General features: G+C 39.3%; 1 protein-coding gene across 2 annotated transcripts; it reads right to left on the reverse strand.

Moving 5' to 3' along the window:
- Positions 1–289: 289 nt before the first annotated feature.
- On the reverse strand, positions 290–20,913 carry DIPK1A (divergent protein kinase domain 1A). 2 transcript variants are annotated; one of them, XM_056355225.1, is made up of 5 exons: positions 20,589–20,913; positions 5,955–6,089; positions 5,569–5,676; positions 4,477–4,653; positions 290–3,061 (listed from the first exon to the last, which is right to left on the reverse strand). In XM_056355225.1, the coding sequence occupies exons 1-5, from the start codon at positions 20,640–20,642 to the stop codon at positions 2,249–2,251; spliced, it is 1,287 nt and encodes a 428-aa protein (XP_056211200.1). In that variant the 5' UTR covers positions 20,643–20,913; the 3' UTR covers positions 290–2,248. The 2 variants fall into 2 exon arrangements, with proteins under 2 accessions (XP_056211200.1, XP_056211201.1); XM_056355226.1 differs by lacking the exon at positions 20,589–20,913 and adding an exon at positions 6,633–7,429.
- Between the last annotated feature and the right edge of the window lie 2,682 nt (positions 20,914–23,595).

Below are 23,595 nucleotides of genomic sequence, written 5' to 3' on the forward strand. Positions count from 1 at the left end.
AGCTGCAGGCTGTGGCTGCTGTTGAAATAGGAACTATTTCACACTGTCTCATCAGTGAATAAAGTGAATTCACTGTAATGGAACATATATATGCTTTATTACAGAAGCCATAACTTACCCCATCCCTTATTTTCTCTTACAGCTCAATTTCATCGGCATTTGTTATTTATTTCCCCTTAGACTGAGTTGCTGGCACAGTTAAAACATGAGTCAAGTAGGCTACAGGGAATGTATTGCTTTAAAATACTGATATATGATAAGTACGGCTACTGAAAGACAAAAGGAGGCCTTTGATTGTAAACAAAAGTATATTTTTTTTCCTCCAATGAAAGGTTCAACTTTATGCAACAGCAATAGAAATGAAGATTCTGTACAACAAACTGCACTATTAAACATGTTTTCCAGTTGTTTAAAATACCCAACATCATTTTGTGTTCCATAATCTTCTCTGCCCAAAAACCTATTGGCAACTACAGTCAGATTTTTCCCACCACGAACATGACCACTTTACACTTGAGTGTATTCCTGGCTACAGATACTTACTAGCTTGTGGTTGGAGGACATCATCAAGTTAAGAGACGATAATTCACATTAGCACAGTAATTCTTAAATGAAAAAGCCAGTGTTTACAAAACAATAACACTTTTAACCCAAGCTGCGTACTACGGTATGGAAAAATGAGTTTGTTGGTCTTCTACTTAAATTGTTTAAGGAAAGCATTTAATACAGGATAGCTAAAGGAATTAAGAACCTTCAAATATTTAAATAAAGCTTGTCCTTAACTATGATGAAAATGAATTAAAGGGCGAGGATGACTGCTACTAAAACCACTTCCTACCTAATTGTTAACGTTTATTTTAAAAATGCTTTTAAGTATTGAGGACAATGTTAAGGTGTTTTATGGATATCCAGTTCTGAGTAATTGGAAACAGATGTAAATCTGAGAAAAAACAGGTGCAGATTAAAGGCAGTACATTGGTCATGCCATATGGAATGCCAGGATCAGATGGTTTTATTTACTCAAGACTTAACAGTGACTCATAGATGCTACTATAAAAAAAATGTAGTAACACTACAGCTCACTTAAATTCCACCTCAATGCTAGCTGTTACTGTCTCACAGGCTCATTTAAGCAGTGTTCCATGATCCTGAGCAATCTAGCTTGTGTCCCGCAGTTCAGGTCTAGCTCTGGCTTATATACATCCCACAAGAGTTCAAGAGAATTTAAGGACAAGTCTGTACCCAAATCTGGAGGGACAGTAAAGAGTCAAAACTTTATCCACAGCTATCACTCGTTTCACATCTAGAGCAGATTCCTGTGCTATGCAAGTTTCCTTTTTTAACTGCTTGGTTATTTCTGCTATCAGTATTATTAAAAATTAAGTTCCCATGCAATAGCTCACTCCACAAACTCCTTACTTTTCCATGTTTGCTACAGTTTAATTTGAGTTAAATGCTTCAACTGAAGTACGATAATCTACAGTTTTTGAAATGGATGCTGATACTGCTTCTAGACCATGTACATGATTGTAAAAAATAACATCCTAATATTCTTGGCTCCCAACATGGTTTGCTGTGTGAGGATTTAAAAAGTGTTGAACTACTTAAACATTCAGGATGTAAGCATGAGGTAACAAGGTGTAAACAGAATCTGATTTAAGTCTCATATTACAACCTGTCAGTTCTAGAGTAAAATCCTAATTTTCCACAGCTTTAAAATTATTAATGTGCAAATTCTGCCGTGCCAAGGTATTAGTAAACTTCAATCTCAACAGTTCAGTTTATTCACAACAGCAGCTTGGACTTGGACACATTATTTGCAGTAGTGGTGTTTCTTCATAAAACTACTTAAGATTAAAGTCTTATGCAGGTATTTCACAAGTGAGCAATGATTTGCACAGAATTAGAAGATGTTCCATCACTTGATGTAGTGGCACAGTAAATACTTTTCATCCTGTTAAAGATCTGACAAAGTGCACAGAACAGTCAAGCATGCAAGGGTTTTGTTTCCGTAACATAGCAGTGGAACACCAGAAGTGCTTCTGGCCTCTGCCCGATCATTCAGTGGCACGTTCGTTCTTTGAGAAGCCCTATCTTAAAGGTACTGACTGAAGGGCAAGAGTTATAAGAGCAATTAATGAAATCTTGAGTAAAGAAACCTTTAAAAAATGCTGCAGATCATTTTTATCAAATGTGATAGGCCACCTCTAGTGGCAGGCATCAATGTTATCTTCTGCTGGTGGAGAAGCTAAGAGTCATTTGTATGGGAAATTTTCTTCCACAGTAAAGTTTTTAAGTTATTCAGTATTAAAGAATGCTCCATTTCCATCTGATTTGCTGTGACTTTAAGAGCAATACACAAGTACAGTTGTTTTTCTAGTTCTTCATGGATATCAGAAGGAGCACCACGAAGCAGATAGTCTTTAAGCAGCTGACAGGCTTTTGCCAAATTTGGCTGAATTACTTCTGTGGTACATCTCATTTTGTTTTGGTCACACAGAGTTCTACAGTCTGCACCATAAATACAGTCCAAATCTGATTCACACTGACGATCTTTAATCATTTCCTTCAAATGCATTTCTGGCACAATTTTTCTCATGTCCATCATTTTCAAATCATATTTATCATTATATCCCAAATTTTTGGCACTTGTATCACACATAAGAAAGTTTCCATAAGGTCCATGGAAAATATCTTCCACAAATTCTAAAAGCCCTATAGCTATTTTTGCCTTTCTTGGCCATGATGGAGTAAACCATTGGTCCATGCTTCTTCTGAAGCCAGAGGGAATGAAAAGTTCTATAATCCATGGAAGGTTGATTCCATAGAGAGAGGTATATTCAACTCTTTCAGTCACATAGAGATTCCCACAAAAACCCAGCAGCTTGGGAGTATGTTCTTTATCCTGCAACATCACCATTAACAGAAACTCATCTAGCTGCAGAAGTGCCCATGCAGATTTTGCTTCTGGCAAAGAAACTCTACCATCTTTGTTTCCATCAGCAAAAGATAGGATGAGATTAACCAGTTCTGAAAGATTTCCTTGTTCACCCAATTTTGCCTAAAAGCAACAAATGAAAAAGATTAAGTATGATTTCATCAACTGCCACCAATCCACCTGTCATTCTACCTCTTCTTACTCTCTTTCTGTGGATAGTAAGGTAGGCTATGTTATGTTACATTCTAGTTTTCATTGATTATAAACGTCATAGGACTTGCTATCAGATGCCTGAAGAGCTTGTTTTCTGTTCTGTTTTCAAAGGCACCAAGTATATGATCTTAGAGTACTAGCGTTCTTTGCATTTCAAAATGCAAACATTTAAAATTCAAATACTGTTCTTGGTCATATCAGTCTAGAAAAAATCATAGCAAGTAGCGTGTTAAATGTTCTCACAGAAAAATGTAGAATTTAAACATCTAGATCAGGTTTAGTTTTCAGATGACTAAACCTTACAAGTGTAGAGAAATTACAGTAGTGTCAAATATATTTTGGACAACTATAAAACGTACCAAGGCACACTGGGTACAAATCCCATACAATAAGTGTACTGTAAAACTTTGTTATTTGATGTAACCACCTCCATCGTATCAATACAGAGAAAGATACCATTGCTGGAATCAGAACTGTTGCATTTTCAACTACCACAAATACACACAAAGTCATATGAACTTTTCCCAGATTCTCCTGAAAACTACTCAAAACACCTGCTGCTCACCCTTTCTTAGGGAAAAAGCTACTGTAATGCATGACAACTGTCATCAGTTTTACGTAATTATGTTACATGTGTGTGCATGTGTACACATTTGCTCACTCAGTTAGAACAGCATTATTTCCATCACTGGAGACATAGGAACTGTGACAACAGCAAGAGAATTTTAAGAAATAAAACCCAAAACAGTATTGACACAGCATCAGAGTGATTACTCCATTTTATGAGAATTGTGGGGTAGCATTAAGGCAATAGAAATAAGTATCACATTAATACAACACCAAGAGAAGTGTGAGAAGCGTGGCTGGTTATTCCCATTGAGAGTCCTGCTGCTCAGTTAACATAGTAACTCTTCCAAGCATGAAACAGTTTTCAAATTGCGTTTCAGTCTTTGTACTCAGCTACAATAATCCCACAAGGAGAAAAAAAAACCCCAGAACACTAAAACTACTCAACTCCCCTGCCTCTCCCCCCAAGTATTTTTACCATATTTTCTATACAAATACAAGTGAAATCTGTAGATATGCAAGACTCATACCAGCTTCCATCTGTTGAAAAGTAAAGAAAAGTAGTAAAAAAAAAGATTTAAAATTAAGAAAATTAGTTACTTCAAGATAAGTGCCTCTGGGAAAAAAAAAAATTTGTGCTGGTTATTTTTCTAACATGCACTTGAACAAGGTTCATAGAATAGGGCATTCTCGCCAGCTGCAGGAAAATAAGCCTTTCTGTTAAAATAGAATAAATATATATAAATAAGTATACTTACTTTGAAAAGACTATATACCATTTCTTTGAATTTCTCAACAGTGGTTCCTCTTGTTGGTTTATCAAACAGGACTATTTCCTTCCTTGGTTCTGGGTCAGTACCAAAATCCAGTCTAGCAGCTTCTTCCATATGGCATTTTATAACACCTTGCAGATTTCCCCAGATTCCTAAATACATCTATGCAGGAAAAGAGGGAAAAAGGTAAAATACACTGTAGAAGTCCATCACCTAAAGACCACCTGTACTCCAACCACTGTTTCAGGTGTCAAGCAACAACACAGATTAGAAAATGGAGTCCTGTGCAGAGCACATTCAAACAACGGCAACTTCAAATGCACTACTGCAGCTGCTCAGGAGACACTAGTTTGTCAAAATACAACAGACAGCTTGATAAATATTATATTGACATTACTGCTGCCTTTGCACAGGTTGTTAAGAGCTGCTGCTTCTATTTGAGAAGGAGGACAGCAGAGCAGTGTGCTATACAAAACTATAGTTATTCTACCAAACCATGGAAGGATCCAGTGTAATTATGTATTTTTTATATATAAATGTTTCCAAAATATATGTATTCTAAAATAACAATATACTCCCTACATCCAGGAATAATATATATAAATAAACCTGTATGTAATATTATATAGGTATCTATTGTATATAGTATACTATTAAAGATATATACAATACCTATGTATTTTATATATAGATACATTATATACACACACATAAACATGCTCTGTATGTCACAGCAAACAGAGTTTGAAATAATCTGTATTAAATAGATACAGTTTGCTGACACTAAGGTCTACTTGATGTTCCAGACCAGGGGTCCTCAAACTTTTTAAACAGGGGGCCGGGCACGGATGCAGTGGCAGGCAGTCATCTGCGGCTGCTTGGTTTCCCCCCCAGCCCCCGGCGGGGAGAGGGGGGGGATGGGGGGGGGCAGGGGGGGTCTGTAAATACCGGGGGCCAGATTGAGGACCCTGGGGGGCCATATCCGGCCCACAGGCTGTAGTTTGAGGACCCCTGTTCCAGGCAATGAATTTCAGTGGGAAATACAAAACCAGAAAGTTTGGATGAGTAAAGCCATACCTGGCTGTTGGGCTTTGTTGACAAACATTTTCCAAAATACAATGTTTCCTTAGCACAAAGACTGCTACATGCTGACCCATCAATAATTCCAGTCTTGTATTTATCACACTGAAACAAACAGGGAGAAAAATATTTAACAAATTGCCCAAGAAAGAATGAAATAACTATAGCTCTCCCAACACCTGACTGTTAAGAAAACAATTTTAATAACCCTACACCAAAACAATGTTAAGAAACATAACTGGTTTTATCTGTAATTAAAAATATAATCTTACTTCAATGTGATGGAATATCAGAATCTGATTAATTTACATGTGGTGCTGACTGAATTGGCTGTGGAATTAGTCAAGACAAACACTTAAGAAAGCTATGCTATATATACTTACTATTATTTTCCTACAGTCATGTCCTCTGCATAGTTCTGTGTAGGTGGAATACTGAACATAGGTAACCCAGCTGCCAATAAATACTACTAACCAAGAGATGAAGAGATACTTCATCCGCATATATGAGAAACGTACCTAGAGGACACAAAGAGAAAATATTCTTTGTAATTCATGCAGCAGTAATCAGAATGATAGAAACAAACATGATTTACTATTTAACTTTTAAGAATTTGACTTCCATAGTGATAAAACAAGCAGACTGCATTACAAGGAACCTTCACTTCCTTCAGTGAGAAAAACCGATAGGGGAGGTCAGTTTGACTTATGTAGGTGGAAGGAAAATTAAGATATAAATAAACAGAAGAAATGGTGACAGAACCTCATAGGGCAAGCTAGACTGCAAGAATCAATTTGATCAAAATCATAAACTGCCAGAGCTCAACTGCTTGCATTTTTCTCTAAGACCGGTTATTTGTGTTCCACTCCCAGTAAACCAAATCCAACAGACCAGGCATCTGGTCAAAAAAATAATCTGTGTTAACGTATAAATATGCAAGATAGATACACAGTGAGCTGGGAGGGTATCAGGGACAGGTTCCATGTGCTTGAGTCTCCCTCTTCTTCCTTGAAATGACATCATTTAATGAGGCAAGTAAAATTCCTCTGCACCAGCCTCACCTTCAGTGGCATTTCCATAACTGTATACAAGACTTCCCTGTTGTTTATGTGGCCTCAAATTTACATTTTTCACTAGGAAGAGAAGAAAAAAGTATCTATAAATCAAGAACTGAGGGAGAGTTAAGCGCCTTATAAGGGAGGAGGCACGTTTTTATCTTTTTCTTCCCAATCCCTGCCCCCAGAGTCTGGTGTGCTAATGGTTTGATTTTGATACTTACATCAGTATTAGAAAAAAAATTAGAAAGTCATTATCAGCTTAGCAACAGGATATAAGGAAAGTGCATGAGACCAGCTATATTGGGTCAGTATGAGATCCTAGATGCCATCAAAGGGTGAAAACCAATAATATATATCCCAAATGTGTTCCCATTTTCCTCTAGAAGAACTTGCTAAGCCAGATGTGATTTTCTATATTTGGTAAATCATAAATCATTTAACTTCCATGAACTTAACCAAACTACCACATAAACTTCTAGCATCCACAACACCCTTTAGCAATTAATTTCACAGGTCTACTATCCACTGTACCGAGGTCAGGGACTGGACTTCCTTTTGCTTAAATCTGGTTCATATTAGCTCTGTTTGAGATCCCCTAGTTCACATATTGGAAGAGATGAGTTACCGGTTTCTGTCCACTCTCTCCCAATCTGTCATGATTTTGTAAGCCTCCATCACATGTCTCCCTGCCACATCATCTCTTTTCCAGATTGACAGGTCCTAACTTAGCTGTTCCTCATAAAGCAACCATTCCCTATATTTGGAAAAGGTTCCAAGTAAGGTAGCAACAATGAGCAGTTTTGCTGCCACATACATACATACCAGGTTAACCCACCTCACACATACTAATTTCAGATGGCTTCATCTGCATGGGAGAAAAAGCACTGGAATAGTTCCAAATTACTACAATTTGATAGTAATTTGTAAATGTGGCTTCAGCTTTTAAGTACTTTATGTTTTAGAAAGAAATAATATTACTAAAGAAAACAATCTCCAACAGATATAGGAAGATCATTAAAGATGCATTTCCCTTTCTAAATACATAATTCATTTTTAAGGAAAGTAAGATCAAAGAAACAGTTTAAATCAGTTGAATGGTAGCTTGGTTTATCACCTCTTACAAGAGCTGACTATTTGAAATATTAACAGAAGTAGTATAAACCCTAGGTATAGGAGTCCTACTCCTATAGAATCCAGAGTTCTGACTCTTCCATCTTAACTCATCTAGTGATTCAGGGTGTAGTTTCGCACAGGCACTCACTCCATCCAAAGACAAAAGAGGGAGTGTATCTTGACCCCATACAATTCTGTAGGGAACATCAAATGCCAAAGAGAAGCAGGAATGCGAGAAACAGCACAGAAAAACTGCTAGGAAAGATGATGCTATATGGCTCAGCCCTTGATTTTATATCCTATTACCATTCCACCTTATAACCTAACAATTTTCAAAAATCAATAGGTAATCGTGAATCAAGGAGAAGGTGCATGCAAGGTGTTTTAACACTTGCAAATGTAAAAAAGCAATCCCAAAGTCCACGTAGCTCATTCTAAGAGAAAGATTGAGAGCCTTTTGGCTGTATTTTGAGAGAAGTGGGTAGACACCCCTTATGCCCAAATGACCCTACAATACAATGCTGCCAAAGTCAAAGGCCTCAGTCCAAGGAAATCTTAATCCTTGACCCCTCACATACCCCCCATCACACACTCCTCCCAACAAAAGCACCAAAAAGCCCAAACTGAATAATGCAGGAAGGTAACCCAACAAGTTCCACAGAAAAGCAGAAGCATGTTGGCATGGCCTTTGAACAGTTCTAGCATAAATATTTCTCATGATGCTCTACATCCTTTCAAAACATGCAAGTACCATGAAATTCCACATCAAAGTAAGTGTTTGTGGTTCCAAGATGCTAATGAATACATTTCCACAATATCTGCACCAATTCAAATTTAAATACAAAATAGGTGAACACTTGTCCTTAGGACAAGTGGAAGCAGACCAGCTCTCCCAAGGCCTCACAGGTAATGACTCATACCTAAATCTAGATCTCAAAAGTCACAGTCCACTGCTCTAACCACAATTTCTCTCTTTCTACAGTAGAACAAGGGTTTTAATATTGTCTTTATGCGATCTACTGAAGCTTGTTCAAATCTGCACACTCTTCACCTTGCTTGGAACAAGAATTCAAAGCTTCACTGAAAAATTAGGAACATCACTAAAACATATTTGGGAACAATCTTAAACTTCAGACATCTTATGGAAGTAAATTACATTTGCAACATGCTTGTATACAAGTCTAACACAAGAGGTCTGACTTGTAAGTGGATGTTTTCTTTCCATAGGATCATATACACACACTTGCCTACTTTATCATCTCAAACCTTTCCTTGTGTCAAGACCAGTTACTCTGCCTTTGAGTAAATATTGTAGTTACAGCCCAGCATTTGGAGATTCAAGAAAGTAATTTCTATTTTCTTTAATATACTAAGCCATAATTTTCTGTATTTCAGCTGAAATAACACAAGATTATATGGTCATACAGCCAGAGGAACTTTACTGATAAGTAAATATTTACAGACCAGCCCTCATTAGTGTTACATTCTGAATTTTTCTGCTTTTGAAAAATCAGAACTGAAACAGACCAATTGCATCTTTGGACTTGCTTACACTGCAATTTCACCATACAAATTGTTCAGTACAGTACAAATTGCCTGGCCCTTGCTTCTTTGCATCTCTATATTGAAGCCCATTTTTATTGTAATGACACTCAAAGAACAGTTTGTGAGATGAAATCAGGAAGTTGACCTGATTCACAGCACAAGTCTGCAAACAGTTGTGTCAGCACAACTGCAAGATAGCACACCTTGGCAAAACCACAAGAAATATTCTAAAGTAATTTTGCCAACAACATTTTAAACCTATTTGCCTTATTTTTAAGTTTTGTTCCTCCACTGTCGGTGCTGCAAGTGAAAACAGTTTAAAGATGACCACATACTGCAAGCAATTATTTTTTTAACCATTCATGTTTTAAATGGCTGAAGAGAGCAAAATGAATATTCCTTTCCATAACATATATAGCATATTCATGTACCAAAAAGTCACTTGAAAACTAAATCATTGTACCCACCCACAGTAAATGATGCCAATAGAATCCCTGGTCTTCTCTAAACATCCATAAACAAGACTAAATACAAAAAATTTATCATTAAATAATGCAAAAGATTTGTTTATGCTGTCTAAGAAGTACTATCAGAATTCTGAAAGGCTGCTTGTGGTAGTGTAGACGTCTAATACTTTAATGAAACTACACATCTTCAATATAAATACAGGTTAAGAGGAACATGGAATACAAATATCCAAACCCACACTTTCTGGGGAAAAAACCAATCCAAAAAACAACTTTCAAAGATTTGAGCCACTTCAACAAATGAAGTTCTTGAGTACCCTCTTACTTATATGTGATTAGAGAAGGAAAGGTAGGAGTGCTGTACAGGAACATAGATTGTCATGCTAGACTACAACAATGGTCCATCAATAAAGATGCTTTGAAGAAAATCGTAAAAAAAAAAAAAAAGGCATCCTATAAAGCAATTACCAATGCAAATTTAGAAACCAAACAATCAAATATTTCCTCACAAGTTGTTGTTTCAGATCATGTTTTCTTCAAAATAAAAAACTTACTTGGCTTCTTGTGACTGAAAGCCCATCATATGCTGCATCACTATTTCACTGCTAGAAGCCTCTGACAGACACACCTAGGACAAGTGAACTTTCTGTAACCCATAGCTTGAAATGCTTCATACCTTTGGTTGCTCCAAATGAGGGCTGAGGTTAACAAGGGCCATGTTAAACAGAAAAAAAATCTATTTCTTTAACTGATCTATGTTTAAGCAGAGGATTTCTGTCTCCAGGACAGCTAGCTCCTCAACTGATTAAAAATTTCAAACTGTTTTTCAGTTTTTATGAAACTAAGCAAAGGTTTTATTGTGAACAATCAAGAACTGAGCTGAGAAAAATTAAATGGAGAACCTGATACTGCTTCAGAGTGAACTCTCAGCCACGACCTGTAAGCTTTGAAAGCTTATGTAGGGAGACCTGGGAGGGGAGGAAGTGGTTCCAAAAAAATGGCAACAGGATGAACAATATTACCTAGCTTCAAAATGGAGGGAAAACACAGAACTGTAGCAGATGTAAATAAATCAGCTTTTTTAACAAGAAAACCTACAATAATTTATGAATACTTATAAAAATATTACAAACAACCAGCATGCATTACAGCCTTTCCTCTTGGAAGAAATAATCCAAGAAAGGTTAGTTTCAAAACACCCAAAGGTGATTCCAATCCATGCAGCTGCAGTCCTGCCATGTGTTTCAGCTATGCATCCCTAATCCTTCACTCCTTCAAACACACTCATTTGACTTGATCTTCAAACTACCTAGTTAAAAAAAAACAAAACCAAAACAGACAGATACTACCAACTGCTTTTTTTTTTTCTGCTGATAAATCTTGACCAAATAGTTCCTTCAATCAGTTCCTCTTTCATGATATTTTATTGAGAGTGTTGTAAGGCAGAAGTAATCTCTGCTATTTTCCTCAGAAGCACAAAGACCTTAGCTGGAGTAACATGTAATTTCCTCTAAAGTATGGTATCCACAATATGGATATAAACTGGATGGAGTACAAAAGGAGACCAACAATAACACTGTGTGGTTTGCAGCACATTTAGAAACAGCTTAGAAAAACGTATGAGTAAGCTGTGGGTAGGGAGGACAGAACAACCAAAAAACCCAAACTGACAGCAAGGGGCTGGGTAGCATAAAAAAAAAAAAAAAAAAAAACCAAAACACAACCAACCACACACACCATACATAAACCTTTCCCACTGAAAGAACACTACTAAAAAAAAATTACAGAATTGCAAGACTTTTAGTGTAATTTCTTGGCTTAAAAAAAAAAAAAGAGACAAAATATAACATCTACATGCTTACAATATGAAGAATCACAAACTTTCTTGCAAACTACACTACTTAGACTGATGGAAAGCAGTAGAAGTCATCCTACATGTGAACCAGCAATAAGTGAGAACTGATACTTCACCATTGGTTCAGAAATACTTCCCCCGACCCCCTCCAGAAGAGAACTGAAATCTTAGTTCAAGCTCAGGTGGACTCAGTCTCATCTATTCTTTCTTCCAGACCGTTTTCTGCCTTTAGTGATTTACAATTTTCACTTACTAGTTTCTTCTTTCCAGTACGCATCTCAAACTCTTTGCATAGGCAGTCTTAGTATCCCCCTCTTGAATCACTCATTACCTGCTATCCTTGTTCTTCCAGTTATTTCCAGTCTATTTCCATCTGATTCTGCAACACTGGCCTCAGTTTCAATCTTCTACCACTGTCTGTCTTCCATTCTCAAGTAAGTTTCCAGCACTACTCAGTGTCTCATCTACTTCAGTTTCCCCAGCACCACTTCCCTGCTTCAGAATCCTTGTCCTGAACACACAAAATGCACTTATCACCCACAAGCATCCTTCTTTCACAACTCTGGGAAGTCAGCAGAGGTGGTATAGCAAAGCAGTAGGAGAACGTCTCTCTCCCTGTTCTCACTTCCAGAACCAAAGGAAAGCTGTAAGCAGAGCAGACTGATTCTTTGCATAGTTTAGTTCTTACACCCACACTACACAAAACAAAACGAGATTTACTCTTCCCCAGCAGATCTGTCCCAGGAAGACCAGGTTACCAGCCCTGAGACAGCCCTCCAGCAGAGGTCTCCTGAAACACAGTTTTGAACTGAGAGGTGACCCAAACCAGTAGATAAAAACATTCTACAGGACTGAGGGATCACCTGATCTGCATCAGTTGTGAGCATACAACCATATTTTTCTCAGTCCATCTAGAGAACACAATGGGCTTTTTCTTTGTTCTGTTCATGCTTTCTGCTAGTTGAAGAACAGATGATACCTACTACTTTTAGCACTTAAAAATAAGAGCTACTATAGTACAGTCATGCAGGTTCTATGTCTTCTGTAATAATTTACTTATTTGTTCTTATACTACCTAAAAACTCACCGTTTCATAACTTAATTTTTTTTTTTGCTGATTTCAACATAGTAATAATGCCAATAAGTGCTCTATAGTATAGTTCCTGAGATTATCTAACTAGGTGAGTCATTCATCTATTTTTACTTTGACCAAACATTTCTGTAACTAGATACAGCATCAAACAGAAAGAATGACCTTCTTTGCCTGTGCAAGCACAATGAAAGACAGCAGCATCTGAAAAGAGGTACAAAAATATTTTTATTTAAAATATGGTACTTCAAGAAAATCAGATCATATTCAATTATTATGACTATGCAATGAAGACATGTTCATTAGGTTTTTGTACTCATCTTTTTGTCAGGAATGACTTCCCATCAACCGAGCAAATGTTATTGCCACTCCCTTGCCCAAATCCTGTCAAAGGTTACCACCACATAGCAGAGTCTGCAGAACCAAAACCAGTTAAATATACTCTGAGAATCATCTTCATGAAAAAACATTTTCACTGGAAGCTTTCTGTAGTCAAACAAATAAAGGGCTGGAGTAACTAAGGTATAGGCGCATGCTCGCTCTGCCACTCCAGCTGTATGTATAGCATGGGGTCAGAGGAGCATCTTGGACTTTGCCAGCAAAACTCCACAGAGCTCAGCTTTCAGGCCTCTTGCTGACTAAGTACAATTAAGATGTGCCAGGCTGAAATGCAAATGGCTGCATCGGCAAGGACTGACTGAAACCATCCTTAACTTCTTGCATGCACAGCCACAGAGCCAACATGAAATTTAATTTTCCGTCTAACTAAATGCCACCAGTGTAGCGTTGTGAACTTAATCTCAGACAAAGTTTCACCATGCATTTCATAAAATATATGAATCCCAAACACAACCATCACACTCACATAATCCTCCAGCAACAAAACTCTCAAGCATCCAGTCTGAAAAGGATGTGTTTTTAAACAGCTTACGGTATTCTACCTAAATTTGCTGCCAGAAAAAAAAAAAAAAAAAAAGGGGGAGGGGGGATATTTTGGAGTTTCAGGTAAGTGCTCTTCCTTCCCACCCAACCTCCCACATTCCTTACTCATCCTAGAGCTACTGAGATGCTCTATATAGAGCAAGAAAGAATGGTAGTCTGCTATCCTCCATCCAGCACTTGACCTACAGCAGCTGGAAAAGCTGACAGATGACATTCCTACATATAAAAGCTTTCTCCAGAAATGTGTTGAGGTTTTGTTTTTTTAAGTAAACAGCACTGTAGTACAAGCACCACAATTTAAGAATTCGGTAGCAAAGCTGGGTGCTTTATCATCTCATGTACTTTAATTTTCAAGTGTCTTTCATTTATGAAGTTTAATTATGTTTCTTCAAAATTAGCTTTTTTGAATCCTACCAGAAGCCTTCTCGTATCTTGACATACGCCCTGCATATTCTTGAAGGAAACACTTTCTCTGTAAGTCTCATTCTTCGGGTAAGTTTAGGTACTATTTCTTTCAGAAAGTAAGTAACAGTACCAGTTAAAAATAAGCTAAAGAAAGTTTCCTATGTTAGCAGCATAATTTATCTAAAACATTTAAGTTCATGGCTTTCTCCTTTAAGCCACAAAAGGGCAGGCTACAGCACAAGGGCAGGATCAACGATGCAAATCTTGGCAGGGGGGTGAGTTGGTGAGGACCAAGTTAACACAAAGTGTATTCAGTTACAGCATTTCCTACTTTTTTCCCTCTTCAAGGCTGCTAACTATAAACTAACCGCATCCACAATACCTATTCTTGCAATGTAAAAGAACCGACCTTACATCTCAACAATACTAAAATCCTCTGCCAAATGCGTGCGTGAACGTCAATACTTACAATCATACTCATAAAGGTTCAATGTTAGATTTACTTAGCTTCTTTGGGGCAGGGTATAGGGGATGTATTCATATGGTCCGAGCCCCAGTTTACCCCATATTGCACTCTGCGTAGCATTCCAAGTATTTCCTTTACGTTCTATTATACAAGTGTGGAGACAAGGAACGTAAGGGGAAATAATTTTTTTTGCTATAAAATGGATACTGCCCCCCCAAAAGTAATCAAATCAACACAGGAGCTATAGCAAGACACCTCCTTTCTTCTGATAAGCACCAAGCCTTCTGGCAAGTTCAAGTGCTTTCTCTTACATGCAATTTTCAGTTTTATTTCTCCAAAGAGAAGTACCATTTGCCAGAAACGATCATAATTTGAAATACATGCCACATTTGGATACCAAACACAATGCATAAAAACAATCCATGACAAAATTTGCATCAGTACAGTTTCTCAGTATGTTTACTTCAACATACTAGCATGTCTTCCAGGGCTTTCTAGCTCACAGAAGCCAAATCTGGATCTATAACTCCATCACACACACTTTCAGAGATTTAAATTAACGCAAGAACTTCTTTTATTATACGAAATTCTACCCACAAACAAGGAAGGATACCAAATATAATGACAGGGAATTTTCAGTGATTCAAGCAACAACTATGTGATACAGGAGCTCATAAAACTTAAAAAAAAGACCCACAGGTTGCAGATTATTATGAGCAAGCAACCACAAAGAGGACACAAACGTCATTTACAGATACTAAGTGCAAATACATGAAGGATCATTGTTCCACAGCTGCAGCCAGTCTGGAAAAAATAACTGCAGAGAACAGGATGCTTGGGGCAGAGTTTGAATAAGAAAGGTAAAAAGAGTATTTACTTTTTTTTCCATTTGATTTTTGGTTTTAGAAGTGACTCCTTCATAACTATTTAATTACCTAGTCATTAGTAAAATATTGCAGAACACCTAGAAAGACAACTAAAAATTATTTCGTCACATCCTCATTTCTACAGACCATTCTGACAATGATCTTCCTAAAGCCTGCCACAAGACTTCCTCTACAAAATGTCTTCTATTAATACGATTACTGAACTTATTTCTAATAAATTAACTTTCTTCAGTATTTCCCCCCACTTACACAAGAGGAAGCTCCTATGAATCAGGAATTATAGCAAATAAGTGCTAATGATTACTTTTCATCAATTTGAAAGATAAGATACAATGATTTCCTTTAGAGACAGGCTGGGGGTTGGATGGTTGTGTGCTTTTTTGTTGGCTTTGGGTTTTTGGTTTATTTTTTTGTTTTAAATATTTTTAATAACCCTAATATTGTAGAACATAAATAATAGCACACAATACTACTGGTAGAATCTGAGAAAGATCAATAGAAATAAATCTGACAATTTTAGACAAAGCTGTTTCATGTGTAAAAACTGCTTGGGAACCCAAGCTTCTGGTATGACAAACCTTAATTCCTCAAAGTTTCTTGCTGACTCCTTCCATGAACCTTTAAAATACTAAACTCTAAACCAAAGTTCTATTTAATGCAAGTTTGCACTAAACTCATGCCGTCTGATATAATCTCAGATACTAGCAGTGGTCTGCAGGCCTCAGGACCACTGCAGAGTATTGACCATATTCATAGTACAGGATAGAATACTGTATATATGGATTTATCCAAATTTGTCCTCCTTCTCAGGCAGAAAGAGGATATGTTTTGGACAGAAAATCCTCCCTAAATGCCATCTGACTACATCATATACTTGGCAGGAAGTCCCGGAGAAGCTAGATTTATTTTGGGCTCAGCACTGTGCCAAAGCAGTCGCGTAGCTTTTGACTTGCAAAAGACTTAGGTCCTGCCAGTTCAGAACACTGACATGAACATACATCTCCTTATACAAGACCACAAGGTTCAACTCTTTTTGTTTCACAGGGAATTACTTTTCTAATAAGGACTTCCTTATCACATTTAACAAAAGGCCCAATCATTATTCTGTTTCTTCCCATATATTCCCCCTCTCAGATTTCTGTTTCCTCCCCAGAATCAGTCTGGGAGCACGGAGACACTTGGTCCACTTCATCTGGAAGTGCCAGAACTGGTGTGCACATGCTGTACCAACATAGCTGGGACATGGATCTACTGAGCCTGGTTAGGTCACATGTGCTCAAGCACCCTGCATACAGCAGACTTATTGCACATATGCTATGCAGATCATTTGAACACATTTCTGTGCAAGAAGTCCAAGACAGAGATTAGGGAGCAATACATACAGAAAGACTTCATTTAGAGTAGTGACAAACTGCTAGAAAACTATTAACAACAACATATTCAGGACAACAGAAGGACTGAAAGTTCCAAAATTATCAAAAAACGAAGAAAGTGTTCAAAACCAGGAAACACATTTCTCATTTCCGCTCCACTCTCCCATCAAGACTTTTAAGTATAAGCCAGGGAATGCAAGAATGAAGGAAAGCACTTGTAATGCTTAAAATGATATTGCAGTTGACTTCTTCCATCACTTGTATATTCTACTAAGCCATGTGCATTGAATAATAATTAGATATTCATCCCCCTGAAACAGAACTGGAAAACCACTTCTGGCAAAACCTAAGCCTGGATGCACTCCAAAGCATATGGAGAGTAATGGATCAAAATGCAACATAACTTGCCAGTTTTTTAAGTGTACTTTTTACTTAAAACATTTTTACAGTTAAAGAGTATGAAAGCATTTCTTTGTTTAATAGTACAGAGAGCTTAATTCCACAAAGTATTCCACATAACCATAGCACATTAATCTTCTCCAAATCAGAGTTGCTAACTCCATTTGTTTTACATAACAGCAATAGGACAGAACAGATTAAAAATTGTAGGCTGATCACATTAGAAATCCTATTTTGTTCTCTGTTCAGGCTGGTTCACAGATCATAAAATGCATTTCAGGTAGGCTGACATGATGTCTGAGAACATTAGCCCACGCTGTCTGGATGTCATGTACTGGACACATTCACATCTTTAAGAGCAGACAGTGCATGCTTAAGACTATGCTAGTGCCTTTAATTATTTATATCCTGAGTAAACAGAATTGGAGATATCTTTCAAAATAAAGATAACTACCAACACTGTGGACAGCACGTTTCTTTTAAGGAAAGGTTAAGCATAAAAAGGATTAAAATCTTAGAGGAAAGAGATGACATAGGAAATTTCTTTCTGTAGGGCTTTGAAATCTGTTTATTCTTTGGCCCTTCAAATGCAGTCTCTTGTATATTACCAAAGTAATTTCCAAGGGGTCTGTAAACTTGGTCCAGAATTTCTAGAGGCCAGAAAACTTTCAAGCATGCAAGTGTTCTTTACATTATTATTATAATGAGCAATCCTGCTGGGTCACCCTCACGATACAATTGCTATACTCCAAGAACAATGTCTGCCACATTTGGGACACTAACTGTTCCTTGTAAAACATAAAATCCCAACAGTGTTAGTCACCCAACTGTAAAATCCTATAAGTACAATTAGATTTTTTGTGTGTGTGTGCTTTTAGTAGCATTTAAAAGTTTGTCAGGTTTGATTTTTTTTTTCTTGTTTTACTATTATTACATGATTTGCAGTCTAAACAATGGGAAAATTTTGTATTTCAGAGTTAATGTTTTGTGGCAAAACTTTAATGTTGACTCTGTGGGTCCCTAACCACTGGTTTTTGGGCTGAGGTAAGACACCCAAGTGTTCATCCTGCTCCTTTTACATGAGCTCATACTTGATAGCACATCCTTCTTAGCCAGAAAGTTTATATTGATTACCTACAGATCTAGCATTCTGCATAAAAGCTAAAGAACATGTGAAATAATAATAGAACATTTGCCATAGAGTATAAGTTGCAAACCAACTCATAGCATCCTGCTCCTATTACAGAAGGAAAACTAGAGCAGGTATTAAGTTCTGTCTTGCAGAACCCGATGTTCTATCAGCTCACTTCACAACACAGTTTTCAAAAGTCTAACACCTGCCAACAAAATTTGGAAGTCACTCAGCAACACCTTCCATTGTACAACCATCTTCCCTGATGTGCTACTTTAAATACTGTTGATAATACTACACAGATCTTTCCATCTTGCTTGTAGCTACATCTCAGTGAGTTGAAGTCTAGCATTTACTTAGAGAGCATTGGCTTCTTTGGAAACACATCTCAATAAAGCCCTCAGCGATTAGTATAGTTAAACCATGACTACATTTGTCATGTACCAACAGCAGCATACACTGACAAGAAGAGCCAATATATTGACAGCTTGCTGCCATTCTATGGCTGCATCAAATATCAACATACATCCACTGTCTAACACTGAAAAATATGCTCACAGAGCCACTATCAGATCTCCTAAAACAAATCTGTAAAATATTCAAACACAGCTTCCAGTTTAAGAAAGCACAACCAAAAATAGCACAATAAAAAAAAAAATTTAAAATCTGCAATAAAAAAAATTATTTGGTTTTTCTAATAAAATATTTTGCTGTCTTGCTGTTTCTCATAAGATTTTAAAATGACATATTTTGCTTGAAAGGCCTTGAAGTAAATTTTGAGAAGAAGAATGAAGAAAAATGTTATCAGGCATCACATATAATGATCAGAGAGACACTTGATTATCAAGGCAAAGGAGGCAAACAATCTGGAAAATCCTAATTTGAAAGGCAGCATGTAGATTATGAATTCATTTTTATTTGTATCACAGGCTTTCTCCTATGGGATTCCAAATACTGTACAAGCATCTGCTTGAGTAAATAGATCAAAAGTAATCCTTTCTAGATTAAAAGTCAAGTGATACCGACCCAGATTTGCAGATACTAGAACACCCACCTCCAAAACTAAAAAGGGTAAGATTATATCCATATATGTACACTTCTCCTTAGATTTTACATCTCATTTCAGGCACTTCTAAAAAGAGAATAAGATTGGGAAAGTTCCAAACGATGAGGAATTAAAACAGTTGAGACTTCAAAATGCACGAGGACAAAGTTTACATGTTTTAATCCAGTGATCACAAAGCATTTTATAAGATAGCAACAGATGATGAACATGTAAGTAGCATATGTAAGAACAGTAAATATATTTATCCCCTCCACCTCAACAAATGCTCGTTTTAGTTAAAATATCATGTAACACATTAAAAGGAATCCCAGAGAATAACCCTCAATGTACCATAAGGTTGCAACTGAGTAACATTTCATAGTCGAACTTCCTGCTACGTTAGCTACAGCACTTGCAACCAAAACGTTCTCACACTGATAGCTTAAGTAATACAAACGCATACCTGTATATGTAAATACAAAGTGTGTCTATGAGCGCATACATAAATGCATAGGGCAGCTAACTATTGGACAGGAAAAGAAAAGTGCCAGACAAAAATTCTTTTAGGACACGTGAAAAAATGAGTCTACTCGTGCAAGCTGTAGTCCATCCTCTGATGGGATCGACGTCTACAGCACCGGCGACAGGTGTAAAGGAGGGACACGGGGAGGAAAACATGAGGGATCCTCCGGGCCCTGGCAAAGCCGCGGGAGTAACTGCCCAGCTGGAAATTCCCAGGGAGCCCGAGGGAGGCGAGGGAGCCGGCGGCCGGGCTGCTCCCGCCTAACAGGTCCCGCCAGCGGGCAACGCCGGCCGCTCGGGGAGGGCGCCCCGCGGAGCTCGCTGCACCCCGCAGGCGGCAAGAGGCCCGGTCCGGCCGGCGGGAGGAGCCGCAACAGGCACCGCGGCCCCCCCAGGCCGCCCGCCACCTGCTCCCGTGCCCCGACGCCAAGGGGCCCGCCGGCCGCGGCCAGCGCCTCAGACCCGGCGCCGCGACCTCCCGCCGGCCGAGCCGCCGAGCGGCAGCGCGGCGCAGCCGAGCCCCGTCCGCCACCAGGCGCCGGCGGGAAGGAACGACGGCCGCGCCCGCGCCGGGCCGGGGGAAGCGGCGAGCCCTGCGGGGGGCGCCCGCTCCAGAGGTAACTTTGCAGCAGGGGAGAGCGCGGAGGGCAGGGTGTGTTGGCACCGGCCTGCCCGGGCCGACCCGCCCGCCGCGGGGGACGGCTCGCTGCCGGCCTACCTGCGCGTAGTGGGGTTTCCTGAGCCAGGCCCCCGGGAAGAGCCGCCTCGCCATGGCAATCACACATCCCCGCAGCGGGCGGCGATCGGAGGCGGAGCGGCGAGGAGCGCTTCCCCGCCTGCCGCTGCCGCCGGCTCGGCTCGGCGCGGCACACGCACGGCGGCGACGGCGGCGAGGGGAGAGGGAGCGAGCGCGGCAGGCGCCCTCTCTCAAGCACCGGCGGCCGCCGAGCGACAGCAGCTGTCAGCGGGCATAAAGAGCGGGCAGCACCGCCGCCACAGGAGCCCGCCCGCGCCGCCACCCGCTGCCTACAGGGGCGGCCGGCAGCAGCTGTGAGGGGGCGGGGCGAGCAGAGGCACCGCCCCTCTCCCCTCGGCCGCGTCCCGCCGGCGGGGCTGGCCCCGGCCCTGCCGCCGCCGTGAGGGGCGGGAGCGGGGCTCGTCCACCCGGGAGCCACCTACGGGTCCCCCCTCGGTGCTTATGTCCGCTAGAGAGTGCTCGGGCCCTGTCTGGGGACAATTATGAAGAAGTCGGTTCATAAATAACGTGTCTCAGTGATTGCAAACAGGTTCCTATCGTTTACTGGACAGGGTATTAAAACCAGCTGTGGGCCTGTTATAGTCTAAACAAAAAAACAACAGTATTTTCTCCGAAATAAGGAGGGAGCATTTGCATGGGCCCATATTAACACAGATTAGGGGCATCTGTCGCATAAAGCGGGGGAAAGTGGCCAGTTGCTCCTTCACCAGGGGATCTCTCAATGCTTCGCACGCAGTGAGAAGTTCCAGTCCAACTGCAATTAGTGGGAACACTTCAAGTATAATCACCCTTCCTTACGTAAAGTTTGGGTTTTGTTCTGCTTTCCTGTGTTTATGACTTGATCGTGACTTCTTTTAAGGCAATGTGTTCAGCAGAGCCAGTCTGCCCTGGTTTCGGCTGGGAGACTCATGTTCGTGGGATTTTGGGCTGTGAGACTGGGCAAAAGGATCATGCCATGGTGTGGGGATAAAAATAATGAGGAGATAAATGTAGCATGTTATGGCTTTTGGTGTTCAGTATGCTTACCAAAGAAGGCTGCTTTGATGAAAAGACAGGTCACAAAAATACTGCTGTAAGAAAAAGTTACCTTTTTTTGGCAGGGCTTGCTCCTAAGGAAAGAGTGGATCTGGAAACCAAATGTTAGGAGGTCACAAAGTATTAAAACTCTGCAGAATTTAGAGAGGCTTGTGCTTCTAGATTCAAGAACAGTCTGTGACTGCTTTTTGAATAATATAATCACTGCTAGAGTCCCTCTGAAGTATAAATCTGAAAATTAATTAGTAAGATTTGGCACTCCTGTGAAAGCAATCCTGGCTTTAATAACAGCCAGCGACTCTCGCAGTGAGGGTGTTTTCTTCTCTTCCTATTCAGGCAGACCCAGATGGCCGTGCTTTCTGCATCACCTCCCTCTACAATTCAGTGCTTTGCACAAGTTTAGCTCAATTACGGGCATGCAACAGAAAGGCAACACAAGAGGAGACCACAGAGCAAACATTTAAATGTTTTGCTGAATAATCTCAAACCATTACTTCACCCAGTGCTCTATGCCAGCCCTTGGAATGACAGGCTGGGAGTCATCATGAAATGCAGGTCTTCCATATGGCTGGCAAGGATCTAAGTGTTTCATTCCTGTTATGTCTGGATCCAAACAGTTCCTGGCGTGTGTTCATTAGAGGATATATTTTTCACTCAGTACATGAGATCTTCGTCATCTGTGAGAGCAGGTGCTTTATTCCAGCACCAAAGTGTTTAGTTCTTCTTCAAGTACTCTTTGTGCCCAGGCTTTGCTAAATGCTAAAAAGTAAGACCATTTCAGCCTTTTTCAGCTACCTGTTAAACAGAATTCCCAGTTAAGCCTCAGTAGCGGCAACTCCCATAAAAGGCTGGGCCATGCAAGCTAGAACAGTAATAGAAAAGGTGTAACGTGCTGATCTGGCATTCAGTGGGTGTGCAAACCCAAAGGAATATTCTAAAGGCCAGGGGGCAGATGCTGAAAAGCAACAGAGGTAGAACATAAATCATACTGATACATCATTTACTGTGCAGCTTTTCCATTCACACATGCCTTTCCATTCTGGAGTTCATGCATTACCCACTTTCGTATGCCAGTGCCAAAACTCTGATATATCTTAATGCCCAAGCAGTAAAAGTTATGCTGATTTATCGCTACCTTTTAATTTTTCAGTTTCTTATCCAGCTATATCAACACTGAGTGTTATTATCTAGTGGTGCAGGGTTTGTGTATAAGATAGAAATCAACTGTTCATTATACAAGTGCAGTGTTTGTCACTCACATTGTCAAAAGGTAAATGTGATTTTATAATACCTTCTTACCTTCACCATCAGTTCTATGACAACCTGGAGCTTATTGCATACTAAAAGTAACCCAGAAAAACCTGAGTGGTTACATGTGCTGAAGCATTCAGGAATTCTGGACATATAATAAATGAAAATATGAGACTAATAAGTAGAATAGAAAACTACAGAGAAGAAACGGAATTCTTCAAGATACTCAGTATAATGTGCAACTTTTAAAATGTAATAAGGAATTCTATCAAATTTCTTTTCAAAGAAAGTCTGTGTTACTTGAGCAAGTAATACACGTTTTAACGTTAAACAAAAGCTAAACATTAACTTACTGCAATGATGCTTAGACTTGCATCTTACACAGTTATTTGAAGCAGCTGCACCCACATACTCATTTAACTTGGATGCTGTTATAAGAGAATCTATGGGAAATCCTCAGGCTTCACACACTCTCCTCACCATCATATTATATGCAGGGAGCCTCTGGCTAATGTTAATAAGCGCAAGACTTCTAATGTCAACAATCACAAGACTTTTCTTTCTCACAACTTCCACTCTGCCTAGCATGGCTTCCTGGATTAGCGCTCTTATTCTTTGGATACGTTTAAGAGACATTCTGTGATCCTGGACAGGACCGCTATTTTAAAGTATTACAGCACCA

The sequence above is a fragment of the Falco biarmicus genome, chromosome 11, assembly GCF_023638135.1.
Source record: "Falco biarmicus isolate bFalBia1 chromosome 11, bFalBia1.pri, whole genome shotgun sequence".
NCBI classification, from domain to species: Eukaryota; Metazoa; Chordata; class Aves; order Falconiformes; family Falconidae; genus Falco; species Falco biarmicus.